The sequence below is a fragment of the Solanum stenotomum genome, chromosome 12 (assembly GCF_019186545.1).
Source record: "Solanum stenotomum isolate F172 chromosome 12, ASM1918654v1, whole genome shotgun sequence".
In the NCBI taxonomy this organism is placed as follows: Eukaryota; Viridiplantae; Streptophyta; class Magnoliopsida; order Solanales; family Solanaceae; genus Solanum; species Solanum stenotomum.
The window spans coordinates 29110476-29129342 of NC_064293.1; the positions used below are offsets into that span (position 1 = coordinate 29110476).

At 31.9% G+C, this 18867-nt stretch overlaps 3 protein-coding genes and 1 long non-coding RNA gene across 4 annotated transcripts in view; 1 reads left to right on the plus strand and 3 right to left on the minus strand.

Moving 5' to 3' along the window:
* Positions 1-630: 630 nt before the first annotated feature.
* Positions 631-4840, minus strand: LOC125848050 (protein argonaute 2-like). The gene is made up of 3 exons (XM_049527841.1): positions 4447-4840; positions 2720-3839; positions 631-2376 (listed from the first exon to the last, which is right to left on the minus strand). Exons 1-3 carry the CDS (start codon positions 4838-4840, stop codon positions 945-947), a joined length of 2946 nt encoding a protein of 981 aa, XP_049383798.1. The 3' UTR covers positions 631-944.
* On the plus strand, positions 1068-7844 carry LOC125848052 (uncharacterized). Its single transcript, XR_007444484.1, has 2 exons — positions 1068-1153; positions 7814-7844. It is a non-coding gene; the product is annotated as an uncharacterized LOC125848052 (long non-coding RNA).
* On the minus strand, positions 7638-12870 carry LOC125848040 (protein argonaute 2-like). The gene is made up of 3 exons (XM_049527824.1): positions 12287-12870; positions 9592-10759; positions 7638-9036 (listed from the first exon to the last, which is right to left on the minus strand). The coding sequence occupies exons 1-3, from the start codon at positions 12714-12716 to the stop codon at positions 7638-7640; spliced, it is 2997 nt and encodes a 998-aa protein (XP_049383781.1). The 5' UTR covers positions 12717-12870.
* The window catches only part of LOC125848038 (protein argonaute 2-like), a 28383-nt gene continuing 17198 nt past the window's right edge, over positions 7683-18867 (minus strand). The window contains exon 5 of the mRNA XM_049527821.1: positions 7683-7745. Coding sequence (XP_049383778.1) covers positions 7730-7745 — 16 coding nt within the window. The 3' untranslated portion in view covers positions 7683-7729. The remainder of the gene's footprint in view (positions 7746-18867) is intronic.

Here is an 18867-nt window from a genome sequence, read left to right on the forward strand (position 1 = left end):
AGACTATGGACATAGATAATGCCTCTAATTCTTCAATATACAAAAGCAGCAATTACCATGTCTCTTATAACACTTGATGCAAAACTGAAAACAACATTGTAAAGTGAGGTTTTCAAGATTATATGGGGAGAAAACATTGAACTCTGTTCCTTGAGAGTATTTAGCACAGTTCAGTTTGTTTTTCTTGTTCAAAATTTTAATAAAAAGCATAGATCAGTAAGAATCGAATCCATGAAACTAAAAGTATTAAGTATATTGAACTGAATTCCGATACAAACGTATGATTGAAGGCTCAGTCAATCAAATATCAGTTTGATCTACTTTACATCCTTACAGAGAAATATCCTTCTATTTTGGCAAAAGTGGGATGAGCTGCTACTATGCTGTAAATTTTCTGCATAATACTTATGTATCCTTTGAATTATTTTCCAAATTGTTAGAAATCTCATTTAATAGTTAAATACGCATGAGTACCATAAGAACCAAAGAGTCCTCTTGCGTGTATAGCCTTTGTAATCTCCATTTTAGAAATTGAAGATACTATTGTAAAAGGTTCCCAAAAGGAAAAAAACATGCAGAGACAGAATGCAAACCACATTGAATATAGCTAGAGACAACAAGTAGCTCAAACACAAGTACATTAAACGAAATTCAACTTTTTGTCTGACAATACATACTAGAAAGCATCACACAATTTAAGTAGACATACTGGGCAGTAAATAAAACATGATCAAACGTCAAACCATTATGACAGAGAAAATAAAAGACGGCTAGCAATAAAAGAAGCATGAAATCCCATTAGATTCACGCACAAACTCCTTTGCTACGTCCGATAGAAAGGAGGCTAAAATGCATTCGGAAATGGGCATCTCCAACATATAGACAACCATCTCCTCCCCAGTGTGGGAATGGTGAAGGAGATCAAAGAGCTAACCGGTCTGTCATCAAACGAAAAACATTGTGTTCTGCAAATCACGGTGCAAATCATAAAATCCTTGTGCAAATGAGTCAATTGGAGAAGATGATGACGACGAAGCTTCAGAGGATGAAGTTGTAGACCTAGAAGAGTTCATCTCCTTAAGCACCTCTTGGAACATCCGTCCCCTGTAAGCAACAAGGTCTGCATAGTAAACTGGTGGAACAAGTGAAACAGGTTTAGTGCACCGTGCAAAAGTGAAGCACATGTTGTATATAAGACGTTGTAAATCGACAGATTTGAAGCCATTCTCATCATATAGAACATGATAGTGAGTTGCCTTGCTAGTACCCAACTGTCCATAGTGGCTGCAAAGATAGAAGTCAAAACCAGATGGATGAACAATTTGTGTATCCACAACAGTACCCGGAGACACATTTCCATCGAAAGGAAATAGTCGTGTATGGTGTCTCTTCTGAGCCACAACAAGAGTGATTGCTGGTTGATACTTATTACTTTCGTATATAGCTTCTACCAAATCATTCAACTCTTCATTGAGTACCATATCAAACTGACTCTCGCTCACACCATCACGGAAAACAACAATTTTGTTTGGTTTAACCGAGTTGAGTTCCGCATAAGTACGAACTAGGTCTTTACACATTTTCCCGAACTCTACAATCTTTTCAGTCCTGTGTTCCTGTGGAGAAACTCTAGCGGCATATTTATTAGCAGCTGGCCAGTTGATGGTGGCAACAACAGCTGCTATGGATGGACATTTCATATTTCCTGCAGCAGGATGATTAACATCAGCTCCAATGAACATGACATTGTCATCACTTCCGAAATTAGGGAGTCTTTCCATAAGTTCCATATTGCTGCCCCCAAGTTTTGCATTAATCTTCATACAGAGGTTGGGAAGATATTGATTATGTAGCTTGTTGGCATTAGAAGACAAGCAACACTGGGTTACAATTCCAATTTTGGTCTCAGATACCCATTTAAGATACTTGTACCCATTATGCTTTGATGTCATAACACAAACTATCATTTGAAGTTTACCCTTTATTTTTTGGTCAGCTGCATCAACCACAACTTTGAGGAGATTTTCAACCTTGCTAACTGCAGAGAGCTCCTTCATGTCGGTAGAATGTACTACAGCAGGTTCGTCCATATTAATACTCAATTCTCTGCACCGATCTCTCAAGTTCAAGACAAATTTATCAACTTGTAGCTTCAACAAGTCCCTGCTTTCCTTAGAGCTAAAATCTATCAAAGCCCATCGTTGAAGCGCCTTGCCTTCCACCACAGATTTCCCAACAAGGTTCCACTGGCATGTCTTATCATTCAAATAAGGTGGAATTTGACCGCCTAGCTTCAAAACAGGGACAGGAAGAATACGACCCGAAATACAGGTCATGTGGTCATCAACACGAATCTTAAAATTACCGGGAATAGTCCTGCAATAATCAAGTGGAAAAATATATCATCAATAAGTTCATGATGACAGTGAATAAATTGACGATCTAAACTCAGTAATTTATGAGATGTCTAAGCAAGGAAAGAAACCAAAAAGAAGATTAGAAATGAAAAACATAGATAATCAGAGTATAGTTTGCAACATAAGTACTGTATCAATATCCACCTATACTTTATGAAATGTATATACTCTATAATGAAAGAAAACCAACCCATAGAAGATTAAAAAAGTTCAACCACATTTATTGTCAGAAAGAAGAAATTCAAGAGGAAGCATCAAAATCTCAGAAGAAAACACAAAAGAAATTTAAGGAATTCACATACGTGCGCGGCCCATCTGTAGCCAGTACCGTCTCACATATTAACTTCCTTCTCTCTTCGGGTTTAGGCGAGGTTGTTTTCAAACGATCCTTAGGAAATCGTTGTCCCGCAACCAAGTCACAGAATTCCACCGGGACATAGTTTTGCTTATCACCTTTTCCAATATCTAGTGAAGGTAAATGCTTGTACTGAATTTTACGGGTATATTTTTCATTGAAGTAGTCTACAAGGTAAACCTCCTCTTCGGTATCTTGAAGGCAAAATTTAAGAGCACGAGTTTCTCCTGGAATTAGCTTCTTAATAACAAACTTCTGCTTGATAGGACGATGAGTTACTTTGACTTTCAAACCAGTCAATAAATCACTTGCAGCTGCTCTTCTATACTTGAAAATGTCTTCAATTTTTCCTCCATAATATTCCAGCAGAAAGCCTATCACTGAAATTTTTTCCGGGATTACCAAGAGTTCTGAGTAATCTAAGCACAACGCAAGACCTTCAGATGTTAGCTTTAGGCTCTGCTGAAAACCTTTACGTGCAACAACCCCGCAATTTAAATTTTTGTAAGCATTGTTAGAGTAGAAACAACGACCTACAGAAATCCTGCACCTTCTAGGATTTTCTTTCATAACCAAATCCATTCCTTGTAGTACATCACGAGGAATATTCTGGAGGTTTCGTTTCACATATCCGGTCACGTTGTCAAGTTGTAATTGAGCAACAAGCTTGAAGGTAAGCGTGTACTTGCATTCCTTAGCATCATCCCCAACAGAGCAGTTCACAGTTAAAGGCTTAGCAGGAAGATCAACAGCACTGAAAATGTTCTTATTACCGTCATATGCAGTTTTATCACAGGGAAATTCAGCAGGCTTATCCACCAACCACTTTTCTCTTATCTTACGGAGATCAAACATTTCTGTTACCGGCTTCCCAGGCTGATTCTCATCAACCTGTTGAACATCCACATCATAATGCAAAATGATAGTCCCCTCTTTAAATTTAACAGGAAAGTGATTAGCATGCAGGCTAATCGACTTGCAAGAATTGTTTCCACCATCAGGTCGTCCCATAGGTTCACGTTTTTTTGAATCCTTCAGATTGATTTTCCCCAGAAGAACTGAAGCATCTGCCCACAAAAATAGTACAGTGCATTTTAAGAATGTTGACATGCATAAAACTAGTGAGCTAATAAAAAAAAAAAAAATACAGGTCTGCTTCATAAGAAGAACTTGCAGATGAAAATTACTCATTTATTTTAAACCAAAAACAAAACAAATATAGATCAATATATACAGAAACCTATGAATTTTTACTTTTAACCAAAACGCTAGTTCACTCTATATAAACCTCTGAAAATAACTTCAATTAATTCTTTGATAAAAAATTCCAGTTCAACGCTAAATAAAACAATACTTTACAGCTTCAGATATAGATATAACAGCTATCAATTATCATGAATATCAAAACTTCTAACTCATAGAAAATTACCTAGTTTTTGCATGTTATTACGTTGCAAGATGCTGTTAACTTACTTGCAGTAGACAATATAAAGAAAATAGACTATACTAAGAAAAGCATCATAACAAGGTATGAGTTAATGCCAGAAGATCGAAGAGGAGGACGATCCACACCTTCCTGCTGCTGGTTTCCACCACCATGTTGCTGCCCAACGCCGCCGCCTCTTCCCTGTTGCAGTTGTGGCCGTGCCCAAACAGTGCTTGTAACGCCTCTACCCTGTTGCTGTTGTGGCCGTGGTGAAGCAGTACCAACACCTCTTCTGAGTCTATCGGCCCAACTAATAACAGTAGCTTCCGGAGTCTGACTAACCGGCTGATTTTCCGGAGCCCCAGTCTCAGTAAACTGATGCTGACCCGATGGCCTCGGCTGGTTAGATGAAGATGAACTCATCTGAAACCCATCCCTTCCACTACGTCCACGGCCTTGTTCCTGTTCGTGCTGACCACGAGCACGGACTTGTTCCAGTTCGTAGTAAGCACGAGCACGGTCTTGTCTCGGTTCGTTGTAACCACGAGCACGGCCTTGTCTCGGTTCGTTGTAACCACGAACTCGACCACGATCACGACCACGGTTACCTCCACCACGTCCGTTGTAGCTTCCACGGTCCATTTGCTGCTAACTTGAGTATTTTTAGCTAAGAGAGAAAGAAAACTAGCAACTGTAAATTCTTCTAAAGTTTTTGTGTTGAGAATGATGAAGTTGAGCTAAAACAAATAGACTCAAGGCTGTATCCAGTAACAGTATATAGAGTAGACGCTAAATGACGAAAAAAGGACGATTTCGTGGATAAATTCATGCATGCAATTGACCTTTTAGTCCCTATAAGGTTTTTTTTGTTAAATAAACGACAAAATAGTAGAACAAATTATTCGGTGTCTTATCTTCCAATCTTTTGGGGTTGAGGGTAGTTTTGGTATTTAATCAATTGGATGAAGTAGTGGGCAAGGAAAAACTGGTTATTGGTGAAGAAATACAACGACTACGTACTCGACTTGTCAGTGACACTGTTAAATGCTGCAACGCAAATATAATTACCCATTCCATTGTTAAATTCTAAAAATTCTCATCTTGAATATTTTTTTCTGATTTTTCTTTTACTTATTAACTTTAAATTTATCTAATTATATCATATATACTCTATATTTTAATGATACTTCTACTTCGTATTTTTCTTTTTTCGGGTATGTTTATTATTCATGTGTGACATTATATAATTTTAAAAAATAATACGACTTATTTAAATATTGTATTTATTAACACGATACAATATGATATAATACAATATATAACAAGCATTCAAACAGAGTATTAGATTAAATAAATTAAATACTTTATTTGAATACATCGGATAATTTTTTGTGTTTATTTCTAATTTGTAAAATTTGAATTATACCTATTTTAAATATTTTTATTTTAATCAAATGTTGGAAGTTGATTTGATGTCTACTCTTTTTTTTTTATTATTATTATTATTACTACAACCTTAGAGGGAAATTTGTCTTATAATGAAATTATGACATAAGAGAGTTTACTAAAATCATTTTATTGTATCAGATAATTGGTGTTTAATCAAATATGGTATAATACAAAATGGAATAAGGAAGCCTAAAAGGGATAATTGAACTTGGGATCCCTAAGTTATTGCTAAATTAAGATTTTAATCCTTTTTATCCTTTTGCTAAGCAAATTTTATTTTTGCTTCAATTATGATGTACTAATTCTTTCTAATTACTTCTCTTCAAAGTCTATTTCAAATAACTACTTTTATATATAATGTCAAAACTTAAAAAATGATTACAATTAGTATTAAAGGAGATTATACCCATCTTAATTTGATGTGTACTTGATCTATTCATTTGTTGACTTTGTAATTTGCATTTCTTATGACACGTTTGGGAAAAAATGATAAAGTAAAAAAGACAAATATCAAAAACATGTATAATGAAAGATATAAAAGCTCTCAAATATGATTTACTTGCACTTAAATGTATTTAGAGTTTTAGACTAAATATAAAACCAAAGTTTTAAGTACTTGAAACGAAATTTTTTATTATCTGTCATCATCGCTAATAAATAATTCTTAAAATAAAAGATTTCTCCAAAATACTAAGAGTTCATATTCTGAATAGGAAGTTTTCTAGTGTCTTTTCATGTTAATTTAGGCCAGAATTTTATTCATATTCCTAATAGCATATGTGCACTTCTCTTCCAGATTAATTATATTTCAAATTCAGGATAGTGTTGGTATATTATCCGTTTTGGTTTATTAAATTTGATATTTTATTTTTATTTTTTATGTAATGAGTGATGTTTTCACCAAAGCTTTAATTTTTCAAATTTGCTTTATGAATTTTTTTTTTATATCAAGAACTTCAAATAAGAGTGGGGATATCCTATTCATATATCACGATCCTTAATAAATATAACATTCTTATCTATTAGAATTATACATATTATTATAAAAATACTAATAGAGTACCATTGTACCTGAGATAATTATTTTATAATAATAGAGTACCATTGTACCTGAGATAATTAACACAAAAAAATGAAACGGTAAAATCTTATTTGGCCAAATCTTCCAAGGCACCTTACCTTACCTTGTTTATAAGATTATAAAACCTCTTTGTTTTTTTTTTTTCGGATGTTGCTTGTAGATAGTTTTACTGAGTTATAGTGTAAAACTCTTTGTTCATATATAAGTTCAAACTCTTGTCCTCATAGTATTTCGAATTACTTTTTGTTTCTTTTTTCTTTGGAGTGAGTCTCTGTAATTTTTTCACTTGAACTAGGGATGATTCAACTCTATTTTATATCATTTAGAATTTATCTGTTTTCTAACTTATACTTTTTTATTTTCTTTGAAATTCAAGTTGTAATTATAAAAAGGCAAGTAATAATATGTTAAAATTATTGAAATTAAACAGGTCAAATTAGACGAGTCGTGATCCCCAACCCGCCATTTTACAATCCTAACTTGAATGGTCGGTTAGATTGATGGTATAATATTATATTAAGTCTTTTTTCCCATTAACTTCATATGGGAAAACACGAAGTGAGAAAATGCTATCACATTGAATAACTAATAGAGAGACATCAAATAACTCAAACACAAATTTATTAAGACGAAATTTAACTTGTCTCAGAATACATAACACAAAACATCTCAAAGTAAATAAAACATAATCAAACGTCAAACAATTAAGACATCAATGGATAAACTCACACCATAGAGAATAAAAGAAGCATGAAATCCCATTAGATTCACGCACAAACTCCTTTGCTACGTCGACGACGAAAAGGAGGTTCAAATGCGTTTGGAAATGGGCATCTCCAAAATGTAGACAATCATCTCCTCCCCAGTGTGGGAATGGTGAAGGAGATAAAAAAGTTGACGGGTCTGCCATCAGACGAAAAACATTATGTTCTGTAAATCCTTGTGCATTTTATAAAAACTTTGTTCAAATGAAACAGATGAAGTTGTAGAGCTAGGAGCGTTCATCTCCATAAGCACCTCTTGGAACATCCGTCCCCTGTAAGCAACAAGGTCTGCATAATAAACTGGTGGAACAAGTGAGACAGGTTTAGTGCACCGCGCAAAAGTGAAGCACAAGTTGTATATAAGCTTTTGTAAGCTGTCAGAATTGAAACCATTATCATCCCATAGAACATAATAGTGAGTTGCCTTACTAGTACCCAACTGTCCAAAGTGGCTGCAAAGATAGAAGTCAAAATCAAAAGGATGAACAATTTGTGTATCCACAACAGTACCCGGAGGGACATTTCCCTCCTTAGGAAATAGTCGTGTATGGTGTCTCTTCTGAGCCACAACAAGAGTGATTTCTGGTTTATACTTATTACTGTCGTATATAGCTTCTACCAAATCATTCAACTCTTCGTTGAGTACCATATCAAACTGACCCTCACTCACACCATCACGGAAAACAACAATTTTGTTTGGTTTAACCGAGTTGAGTCGAGCATAAGTATTTACTAGATCTGCACACATGCTTCCAAACTCTAGAATCTTCTCAGTCCTGTGTTTCTGAGGACGAACTCTAGCGGCATATTTATTAGCAGCTGGCCAGTTGATGGTGGCAACAACAGCTGCTATGGATGGATATTTGTCGGGATCCCTGCCAGTAGGATGATTAACATCAGCTCCAATGAACATGACATTGTCTTCACTTCCGAAATTAGGGAGTCTTTCCATAAGTTCCATATTGCTGCCTCCAAGTTTTGCGTTAATCTTCAAACAGAGGTTTGCAAGAAATTGATCCTTTGCATTGTTGTAGGCATTAGAAGACAAGCAACACTGGGTTACAATGCCAATTTTGGTCTCTGAGACCCATTTAAGATATTTGTATCCATTATCCTTTGATGCCATAACACAAACTATCATTTGAAGTTCACCCTTGTTTTTCTGGCCAGCTTCATTAACTACATCATTGAGGAGTTTTTCAACCGTACCAACTGTCCAGAGTTCATCCATGTGTCTGAAATGTTTTACGGCAGGTTCTTCCATTTTAATACCCAACTTTAAATTCCGATCTTTCAATTGGCCAACAAATACATCAACTTGTCGCTTCAAGTCCCTGTGATTCTTATGGCTAAGATTTATCAAAGCCCATCGTTGAATCTCCTTGCCTTCCACCACAGATTTCCCAACAAGGTTCCACTGGCATTTATCATTCACATGATGTCGACTTTCACTGCCTAGCTTCAAATCAGGGGGAGGAAGAATACGACCGAGAACACTGGTCATCTTGCTATCAACTTCAATCTCAAAATTAGAGGTGAAACGTCTGCAATAATCAATTGAAAATTAGAAGGAAAAACAAAAGATGCTAATTACATGTATCAGTATATCATCAACAAACTCATGATGCAAACAACAACATACCAAGTGAGATCCCACAAGGAGGGTAGAGTGCACGCAGACCTTACCATTACTTCATGGAGATAGAGAGGTTGTTCCGAAAGACCATTGCTCAAATGAAAACATCAAGCCCTTAAATTCTAGAACAGATCCAACTAGCAAGACAACCATAGGATGAGCCAAAACGGCAGCTTACTAAGAATTACCATTCAAAACCCCATAAATTTCTCATTTAAAAATACAACAAAAATAAGAAAAACTACTCAACTACTATTTCAACAAAATGTGCAAACTCCATAAATAAAGCCATAACAAACATGCAAGCCAAGAAAACCACACATAAAAGGCAGAGAAATTAAATCCATGATATTTTTCATCACATGGAGTACTTGTTTTTTTCATTTTCTTGTCGGAAAGAAGAAATTCAAGAGAAAGCAACAAAATCACAGATGAATAACACATATTTATGGAATTCACATACCCGCACGGCCCATCTTCAGCCTCTACCATTTTACAAATTGCGTCCCTTCTCTGTTGGGGTCGAGCTAGTGACATATACAAACCCTCCTTACGATACGGTTGCCCCTCAACCAAGACACAGAATTCCATCGGGACATAATTTTTCTTATTACCTTTTCCAATATCTAATGAAGGAAAATCCTTGAACTGAATCTCCTGCTGATATTTATCCCTGAAGTATTCAACAAGAAGAACGTCCCTTGGGGGATTTTTGCCTTCTGGATCTTCAAGGGGAAAAGTAATTTCACTAGTTTTGCGATCAGTTAGCTGCTTAATAAGAAACTTCTGGCTTGTACGACGATGAATTACTGTGACTTTCAAACCCTTTAATGCAAGTTGTGCAGTTTGATGGTTGTTCATGAAAGTAACTTCGTTAGGTTTTTGAAGACATTGCCTCAGATAGTCTAGCACTGAAATTGGTTTCCGGAGTGCCAAGATTGAGTAATCGAAGCACAACGCCAGCCCTCCTGCTGTAGGCTTTAGGCTCTGCTGAAAACCTTCATGTGCAGCAGCCCCGTAACCAATGTCTTTTTTATCATTCATAGAGTAGAAACAACGACCTACAGAAATCCTTTTCCTAGAAGGATTTTCTTTCATAACCAAATCCATTCCTTGTAGTATATCACGAGGAATATGCGTAAGGTTTCCACTCATATATTCATTCAGCCTCCAAAGCTGTAATTCAGCAACAAGCTTGATGATAACGTCATAAGAGTGTTCCATAGCATCATCCCCGTCAGACCAGTTCACAGTGAAACACCCAGTAGGAAGTTGAACAGCACTGAAAATGTTCTTCTTACCGTCATATACAGTTTTATCTCTAGGAAATTCAGCAGGCTTATCCGCACACAACTTTTCTCTTATCATATGGAGAACAAACTTGTTTGTTAACTTCTTCGCAGGCCGATTCTCATCGGCCTGCTGTTGAATATCCACATCATAATACATAATGATAGTCTGGAGATTAAATTTAACAGGAAAATGATTAGCAAGCAGCGTAATTGACTTGACAGCAATATTTCCAGTATCAGGTCGTGCGACAGGTACACGTTTTTCCTTGTAACTTTCTGGAAGGGATGATGAACTTGGTTCTGTAATTTTCAGGGACCCCAGATCAACTTGAACAACATCTGCCCACAAAAATACAGAGAATTTTAACAATACGTGTACTTACACAGACATTAAAAAAGTGGAAAGCTCGAAAGTGTAAGTGTAAAGTTAGATTACCATTTTATCGTTATACTAAATCAAAATATTATGAAACGTCTAATTAACTAAATATTAAATAGTAATGATATCATATTATATTTAATTATATACTATATACTAAATATTAAAAGAGGGAAGGTATCAAGCCACAAGCTGATGTTGAATAACATCAATATTCTGATCTTCTGGTACGAATATTTTTGTTTTGGCATTTGTATAATCTTTCGTAACAAATTTAATATATTCTTGAGGTCTTTGAATTTAACATTAATTGATTTTAAGAACAATTATTATTTTTTCAACCTTTAATATCCCTTGATTTGGAAGAAGAAGAATCTCTACCATCATCATATTAATTATAGATTTTAACAGATCTTAAATAACCTCAATATAAGTGAATGATTTATTTATTTATTTCATGTTAAATCTTATATATGGATTCATTTTAATTTTTGTCAGTGACCGATTGAATAGAAAATAGAACATATATAGTTCCATTTTCACTTTCTCCGTTACAAAATATTCTTCTAAAAAATGAATTTATCTAGTATTTTTCTCCTTTATTTATTTCAACAAATGTTTACTTCCATAACTGATGCTATCTAATTAGCTATTCAATGGTTGTTCTTAAATATTCAAATCGCTCATGGTTTTCAAAGTCATAATCTCCAATTATTTAATTTAAAACTTTAAGATATCTTTGGGTGTTATTCAAATTTTATCAGTATAAAGTAATATTTTTAGTTCCATGAATGAATGCCCTACCGAAGGTTGTCCTATTTATTCTATATTTAAAATAATGAAGCGCTTATATCTTTATTTTACTATTTTCACCGTTCAACAATAATTGTCCACTATATTATTTCGGAATATCCAACAATATTTTATCTATTTTATGAAATCAATTGATAACTTTCCACGTAGTTCCTATTTTTCTATTAAAGAAATTAATTATTTATAATAATATAAATATATTTTAAAATATGTGTTATTTTATTCTCGTTAATCCCTCATAATTTATCAACTTATTACTTATAGAATTATGTTAACAACTCATATAACAATTGCCTTAGTAAAAAGAAGTTTTTCACTATTAAATTGATAAAATCTTAGCTTAAATATAATTGGAAGAATATTTTTCGAAGAAATTATTTATAAAAAAATATTAAGTAATAATTTACATCTTAATCTTAAAAGTGTAAGAACAATAAATTATAAATAAATACACACAAAATTTATTTAGATTATTAAGCCTCTAACTAAAATTTAGCTTATGTTGAGCCAGGTTATTTTTTTATTACATTTTTTAAAATATTATATTCAAAGAGTAAGAAATCAAACTCCCGTTCAACTAAACTACTGAATTTACAATAGCTTGCTTAAAAGGAAATAATTCTAAACATTTCATTTCAATTAGTAAGACATAAAGAAAAAGATTATAATAATACCAGAAGATTGAGGAACAGGACGATCCACAACTTGCTGCTGCTGATTTCCACCACCAAGTTCCTGACTCTTCTGCGGCGGTGGTCGGGCCCAAGCAGTAGCTACTCCACCGCCACTACCCTGTTGATGTGGCTGCTGCGGTGGAGGTCGGGCCCAAGCAGTGCTAGGGACGCCACTACCCTGCTGTGGTGGTCGTGACCAAGCAGGACCACCGCGTTGAACCGGTTGGTTGACCCAAGTACCACCACGACCCGGATGATTATGCGGAGCTCCACGAAACTGATATTGACCCGATCCCCTTGGCTGATTCCCCCATTGCTGTGGAGGCTGAAATGAACCCATTTGGGGCCCACCCCTTCCACCACGACCACGGTTACCTCTACCCCTGCCGGTGTTATCGCCGCCACCACGTTGGTAGTTTCCACGGTCCATTTTGTAACTTCACTAAGAAAAAGTTAGCAACTATAAATTCTTTTAATTTTGGCAGAATACATCGACGTCCTCGTAAACTTTGCCATTAAATTTCTCTCTTGACACTCGAATTATGGTATGTCCCAATTGAGCATCTAAACATATGGTAAAGTTTTCTTACTAGACACTTCTGACTCATATTTTTGGAAAATCTTCGGGTTGTTTTCAAGCTTCTATTATATATACATAAAGTTAACCATTTTAAATATGTTAGCATCATTTAATCGTATGCATTAACCTCAATAAGGAGGAAAACTTCCTACATGTTTCAAATCATGCTGATGTGTATAAATAAAGGAGACAATTTTATGTCAGTGACTTATCAACATAACAGGAGCTTGTAAACACATACAAAAACTTTTTAAAAATACGAATTAAAAATATTTAATAAAAATATTTTACCATGTGTATTTCGATGCTTGATTGAAACATACCAAACAATTTGAACAGTTTCTTAATAACAAAAAATTCGTTGCATCAAATACATATGTGATTACCATCCTAGACTTGCAGCCACAGAAGTGATACAGATAAGAATTTTTTTTCACAAAAATATTTGGGGTTAAGGGTAGTTTGGGTATTAAACAATTAGATGAAGTAGCGAGCAAGGAAAAGTTTTTGGTGATGAGATTCAATTACTACGTAGTGGACTTGACACTTGTCATTGACTGGTGGAAGAAGCTGTAAAAACATGTTTGTAGTGACTTTATCGTTACGTCTTATAAGATAAAGTTATAAATTTGAAATTATAATGTATGATTTTTAATTTAAAAATAATTTTTCGATGAATTTTACATAATACTATAAAACTATTTGATAGATACTTTGACAAAAATATCTGAAATCAGTCAATTCAAACCGTACGAAGAACTGCTCACCATAATTAAAAAAAGGATAATTGCACTCGGGATCCCTAAGTTATTGCAAACTTAATATTTTAATCTTTTTTTTATTCTTTTGCTAAGCAAATTTTATTTTTGATTAATTAAAAAAAGTATGTGTTTTAATACGTTACATTGGTTATATTATATATTTAGCTTTTTTTAAAAACTTTATCGTCATCAAGTATGGGGTAGGAATATAACTTGACATATTATGGGTTAATTAAATTGTTTAATAATTAATATTTCAGTAATTTTTTTATGATTAAAAATTAGATGGATAATAATAATAATAATGTCAAAACTTCAGAATGACCACCAGTGTTAGAGGAGATTACACCATCTTAAATAATATATACTTGATTTATTCATTTGTTGACTTTGCAATTTGCATTTCTTACGAAACGGAGGAAAAAATTTGATAAGTGAAAAAGATAAAACATGTAATGAAAAATATAAAAGCTATCAAAAATATTTTACTTAGACTAATAAATATGAAATAAAAGTTTTAAGTACCTGAAAAGGAGTTTTTGATTTTTTTTTTAATTGCTTGTCCCTGCTGATTTTGATTTTTTGATTGTTTGTCTTAAAGTAAAGAGTTCATGGGGTGAATATTTATAGAGTGGAAGAGCATCTGCTTTTCATTGCAATTAAAATTATGCCATATTTATTTTCCATCTATACGGAGAAATCTTTTATTTTATTATTTTTTATTTTTTATTTCTCACTTGGTTTTTAATTGTCATGACATGATTTTTGTATATTAAAAACTCGTATTCGAGACATTTGATGAAGAGTGGAGTAATTTCATTACTGCAACACAATCCATATTGATTTTGATTCATATTGTAAATAGGATGTATTTTAAGTTTCGTTCCATATTAATTCAGACAAGAATTTAATTCATACTCCTAATAGGATATGCTCACTTTTCTTTCATATGAATTATATTTCAAGTTCATGATAGTTTCTGTAAATTGTTTGCTTTGATTCATGGAATTTGACATTTTTTATTTTTCATACGATATTAGATGTTTTTATCAAGATTTTAACTATCTGAATCTACGTTATAAGTTATTTCCTTATTAATTCGGGTAAGAATTTTATTCATATTCCTATTAGGATATGTTCACTTTTTTTCCATATTAATTATATTTCAAGTTCATGATAGTGTCGGTATATTATCTTTGATTCATTGAATTTGATTTTTTTTACGTGATATTTAGTGTTCTTACCGAGACTTTGACTATCTAAATCTACGTTATGAAATTTTTTCATAAATAAAAATCAAATTGAAGTCTCTAAATAAGTGTGAACAGGTCTTATTCATCTATTACGATCCTTATTAGTAAATATGACATATTTATCCATCAGACTTACATATTATTTTAAAAGTATTAAAAACAATCCAATAGAGTAAAATTGTATAAGAGAGTTTTAACCAAAATAGGAAATGAATAAATCTTATTTGACCAAAACTTACCTTATTTGGCCAAATAATCTAAGGTGACTTACCTTTTTTTTTAAGACTATAAAACCTCTTAACATATAAAAAATATTTTTTTCTAACCCTCAATATTAATTACCCTCAAATCATTTATTTCTTATTATGTATCGTATTGCTATCTTATATTTAAATTATTATATTATGTAATGTATTTTTAAATTATAATTTTCATCTTATCATTTTAGTTTTATGTATTCTTTATAGTAAAAATTAATAATAATATTAAATTATATTAAAGTGACGAAAATTCAAATATCATTAATTTGAGATGAAAGTAATATATATTAAATGATATATTTTTTAAAATATTATATTATATTTAAAAAGAATAATATAAAGAAGGGGACAAATTTAGATAGAATAAAAGAGCATATGATGTGGCTTTTTATTAGATTAGATAGATTAGATAAGTTCATTTGTAGGTTGTCTGATTTATTATGAATTTTTTTCTCAGAAAGTCACTCAATTATGAATTTTTTTCTTAGAAAGTCACTTAACTTTGATTTTTAATTCAAAAGATATGATTTTTTTACTTACAAAGTCACTTAACTACTAGTGTTTTATTTACAAAGTCACTCAACTTATTCAATTTATTTTTATAAATTAAAATTTACTTACATGAAAATTTTATTTCTAACTAAAATTGTAAAAAGATTATTCACCTATTTAACTCAATCCGCTAAAAATATAATAGTGATCCTTTTATTTTACCTTTCCCCCCAAATTTAATACTAGTTAGGATTTATTATTTTAAGAACCTTTAAATTCTGTATGTTTTATGATTTTTCTTTTCTACACTATGTTTAATCTGTGTCTATAGGAACATCGTTACAGTTTGAAAAAAAAATTTAAGCATAGTATACTGGCGATGTTAGATAATTTTTTAAGCATATAGTATAACTAGTGAAATTGTCTGCGCTACGCGCGGTATTTATAAATTTATTTAATTGATAAAGAATTGCAAAAAATAAATAAAAAAATAAATATATATATATATAGGAATAAAAGTGTCACATAGTTTTCGAGGAAAAATACTTTCATAAGAAAAAAGAAAAAAAAATGTGTAACATACAAGGCTTGTAGCCTGTCCTTTGTTACGTATATTTTGTCCATAAATAATTTAATTATTAAAAATTAATAACTGTTATTTAGTTAACATATTTAGATGTAATTTTGATTTTTACATAATAAGATACACATTTAAATTCAAAAGAATTTAGAGAATTTTAGTCCAAGAGAAGGCAATCTTAAAATCAAAAGTAACAATTAGGGGAAGATTAGAAACGGAAGAAAAGAATTACATGTCATGTTTAAATAAAATCACTAAAAGCTAATATCATAGAAATCTATACATTAAAAAAGAAAATGGAAGCCCGGAAATTGATATAACAACTAAATCAAAATTGTGTTAATAGAAATAAGATGTAGATTTAGTGATCACAATAATAATTTCTATTTGAAGTCATTTTTAAATAAATTATTTAATATTCAAAAGATGTTTATTCATGAAATTATAGATATTCGTCCACGCATTAGCTACTTTTGTAATGTGAAATGCCTTTTAAAGAAGGAGATTGGATCAATACATCATGCTCCCACCATAGTCCTTGAAAAATTGTTTGGTTTGCGAACAAAGTTATTTTGAAATTATAATCCTACGTAAATTTTTATATCTCAAATAAATAGACTATAAATTAATTTCAAGTTTGATCCTAAATATTCTACCTTATTCTTGTACAAACGAATGATTTATAACAATTGTCAAATAAAAAAGAAGCGTGAGCTATAAATTCTCCAACTTTCCACTAATAAAAAAGTCTAATCAAGGATAAAATTTCACATTAAAACTAACTTACACATGCAAAGAAACATATTAAAACTAAAAGAGGAGGAGAAAAATAAATCATAGCTAACAATTCATTAATTACAAAGGTAAAGATTAAAAAAAGAAGAAATCTAGATAGATTTTTTTCGTCATGCCTAACTCCATAAATTTATATATCTAAACAAAAGGTTTAACTAACATGATACCAAGCATAAGAACTATTGTTTGTACCAAAATTATAAATTAGAAAAAAAAATTATAAGAACTGTGTTGTATAAATTAATTGAAAAGGAGAAAAGAACTGTCATAAGAATAACGACTAAACATTTAGGCATGTAAATATCAATAATAAATTCTATCTATATCCTACTTCAAAAATTACCTTGAAATTACTTGTACTTGAATTGAAACAAAAAATAACCAAAATCATCACAACCACATGAAATTCATTTTTTCATGTTTCTGAAAAATTCAAAGAGTACAACAATAATCCGTAAGAACTATGTTTGTACCAAAATTATATATAAAAAAAAGATGCATAAGAACTGCGTTGTATAAATTTATTGAAAAGGAGAAAAGAATTGTCATAAGAATAACGATTAAACATTTAGGCATGTAAATATCAATATTAACTTATGTCTATATCCTACTTCAAAAACTACCTTGAAATTACTTGTACTTGAATTGAAACAAAAAATAGCCAAAATCGTCACAACCACATGAAATTCATTTTTTTCATGTTTCTGAAAAATTCAAAGAGTACAACAATAATCCATTAGTCCTATTTCACTAAAAAAAATAGTGTGGAAGTTTTGGTTGAATTTCTGATCTTTGAAGAGCTTCTTGGTCCCTTCTCCTCTTCTTTTGTTAAACACGGAACAAAATCATTCTTTGTCTAGCAAAATCACTTTTTCTTGATCTGAGATTGACTCGCACAATAAAGATCTAAAAAATTTAGCAATACGAAGAATGTTGTTATAAATTTGAGTTTTGAATAGTGACCTTGAGAATTTCTGGACTTTCTGGTTTTCAAAATATATATACACAATTAAATACAACTCAGTCCTAATTAAAAAATTGACAATTAAATATTATTATTATTTAATACAGTAATAAAACGGTTGAATGTGATAATTAAGCAGGTAAATGTTTTAATTGGATTGGGGAGAAGGCCAAAAGACATGTCATAATTGGGTTGTTACAAAGAAGAAGGCAATGGGCTGTAATAACCTATGATGTACCGCTTTAAATTAAGCAATGAATATGTGGTAATTGCTTTCAGTTAGATGGTAAGAAATAGTTATTTTATTTGATAGGAAAAATATTTTTAAAAATGTTAAAAAAGGAGAAAACAAAAAAATAGATTTCTTGGCCTTAAAGAGCGCCACATAAGCATGTTTAACATCTAGCTTTATATAGATATATAGATTGGCAGTTCATATGGATACTTATTTATTTTTTAATTTATTTTTTGCTTAGAAATAAAAAAATGATGTAAGTAAGTAAATATTTAAAAAATTAATTGAATAGGTTCAGTGACTTTTTAAGAAAAACACTCATGGTTGAGTGACTTTGTAAGTAAAACATTCGTAGTTGAGTGACTTTTGAGTTAAAAATCAAAGTTGAGTGACTTTCTAAGTAAAAAACTCATAATTGAGTGACTTTTGAGTTAAAAACCAAAGTTAAGTGACTTTCTGAGTAAAAAGTTCATAGTTGAGTGACCATCTGAGATATTACCTCCAACTAACAGAGATTAATGTCCTGTTTGGATGGGCTTTTAAGCTGGTTAAACTGGCTTAAAAGCCAGTTTTTGACTTATTAGAGTGTTTGGCAATTATCAAATTGACTTATTTTAAGTCAAAAATAACATATTTTAAGCCAAAAGCTAAAAGCTAGGGG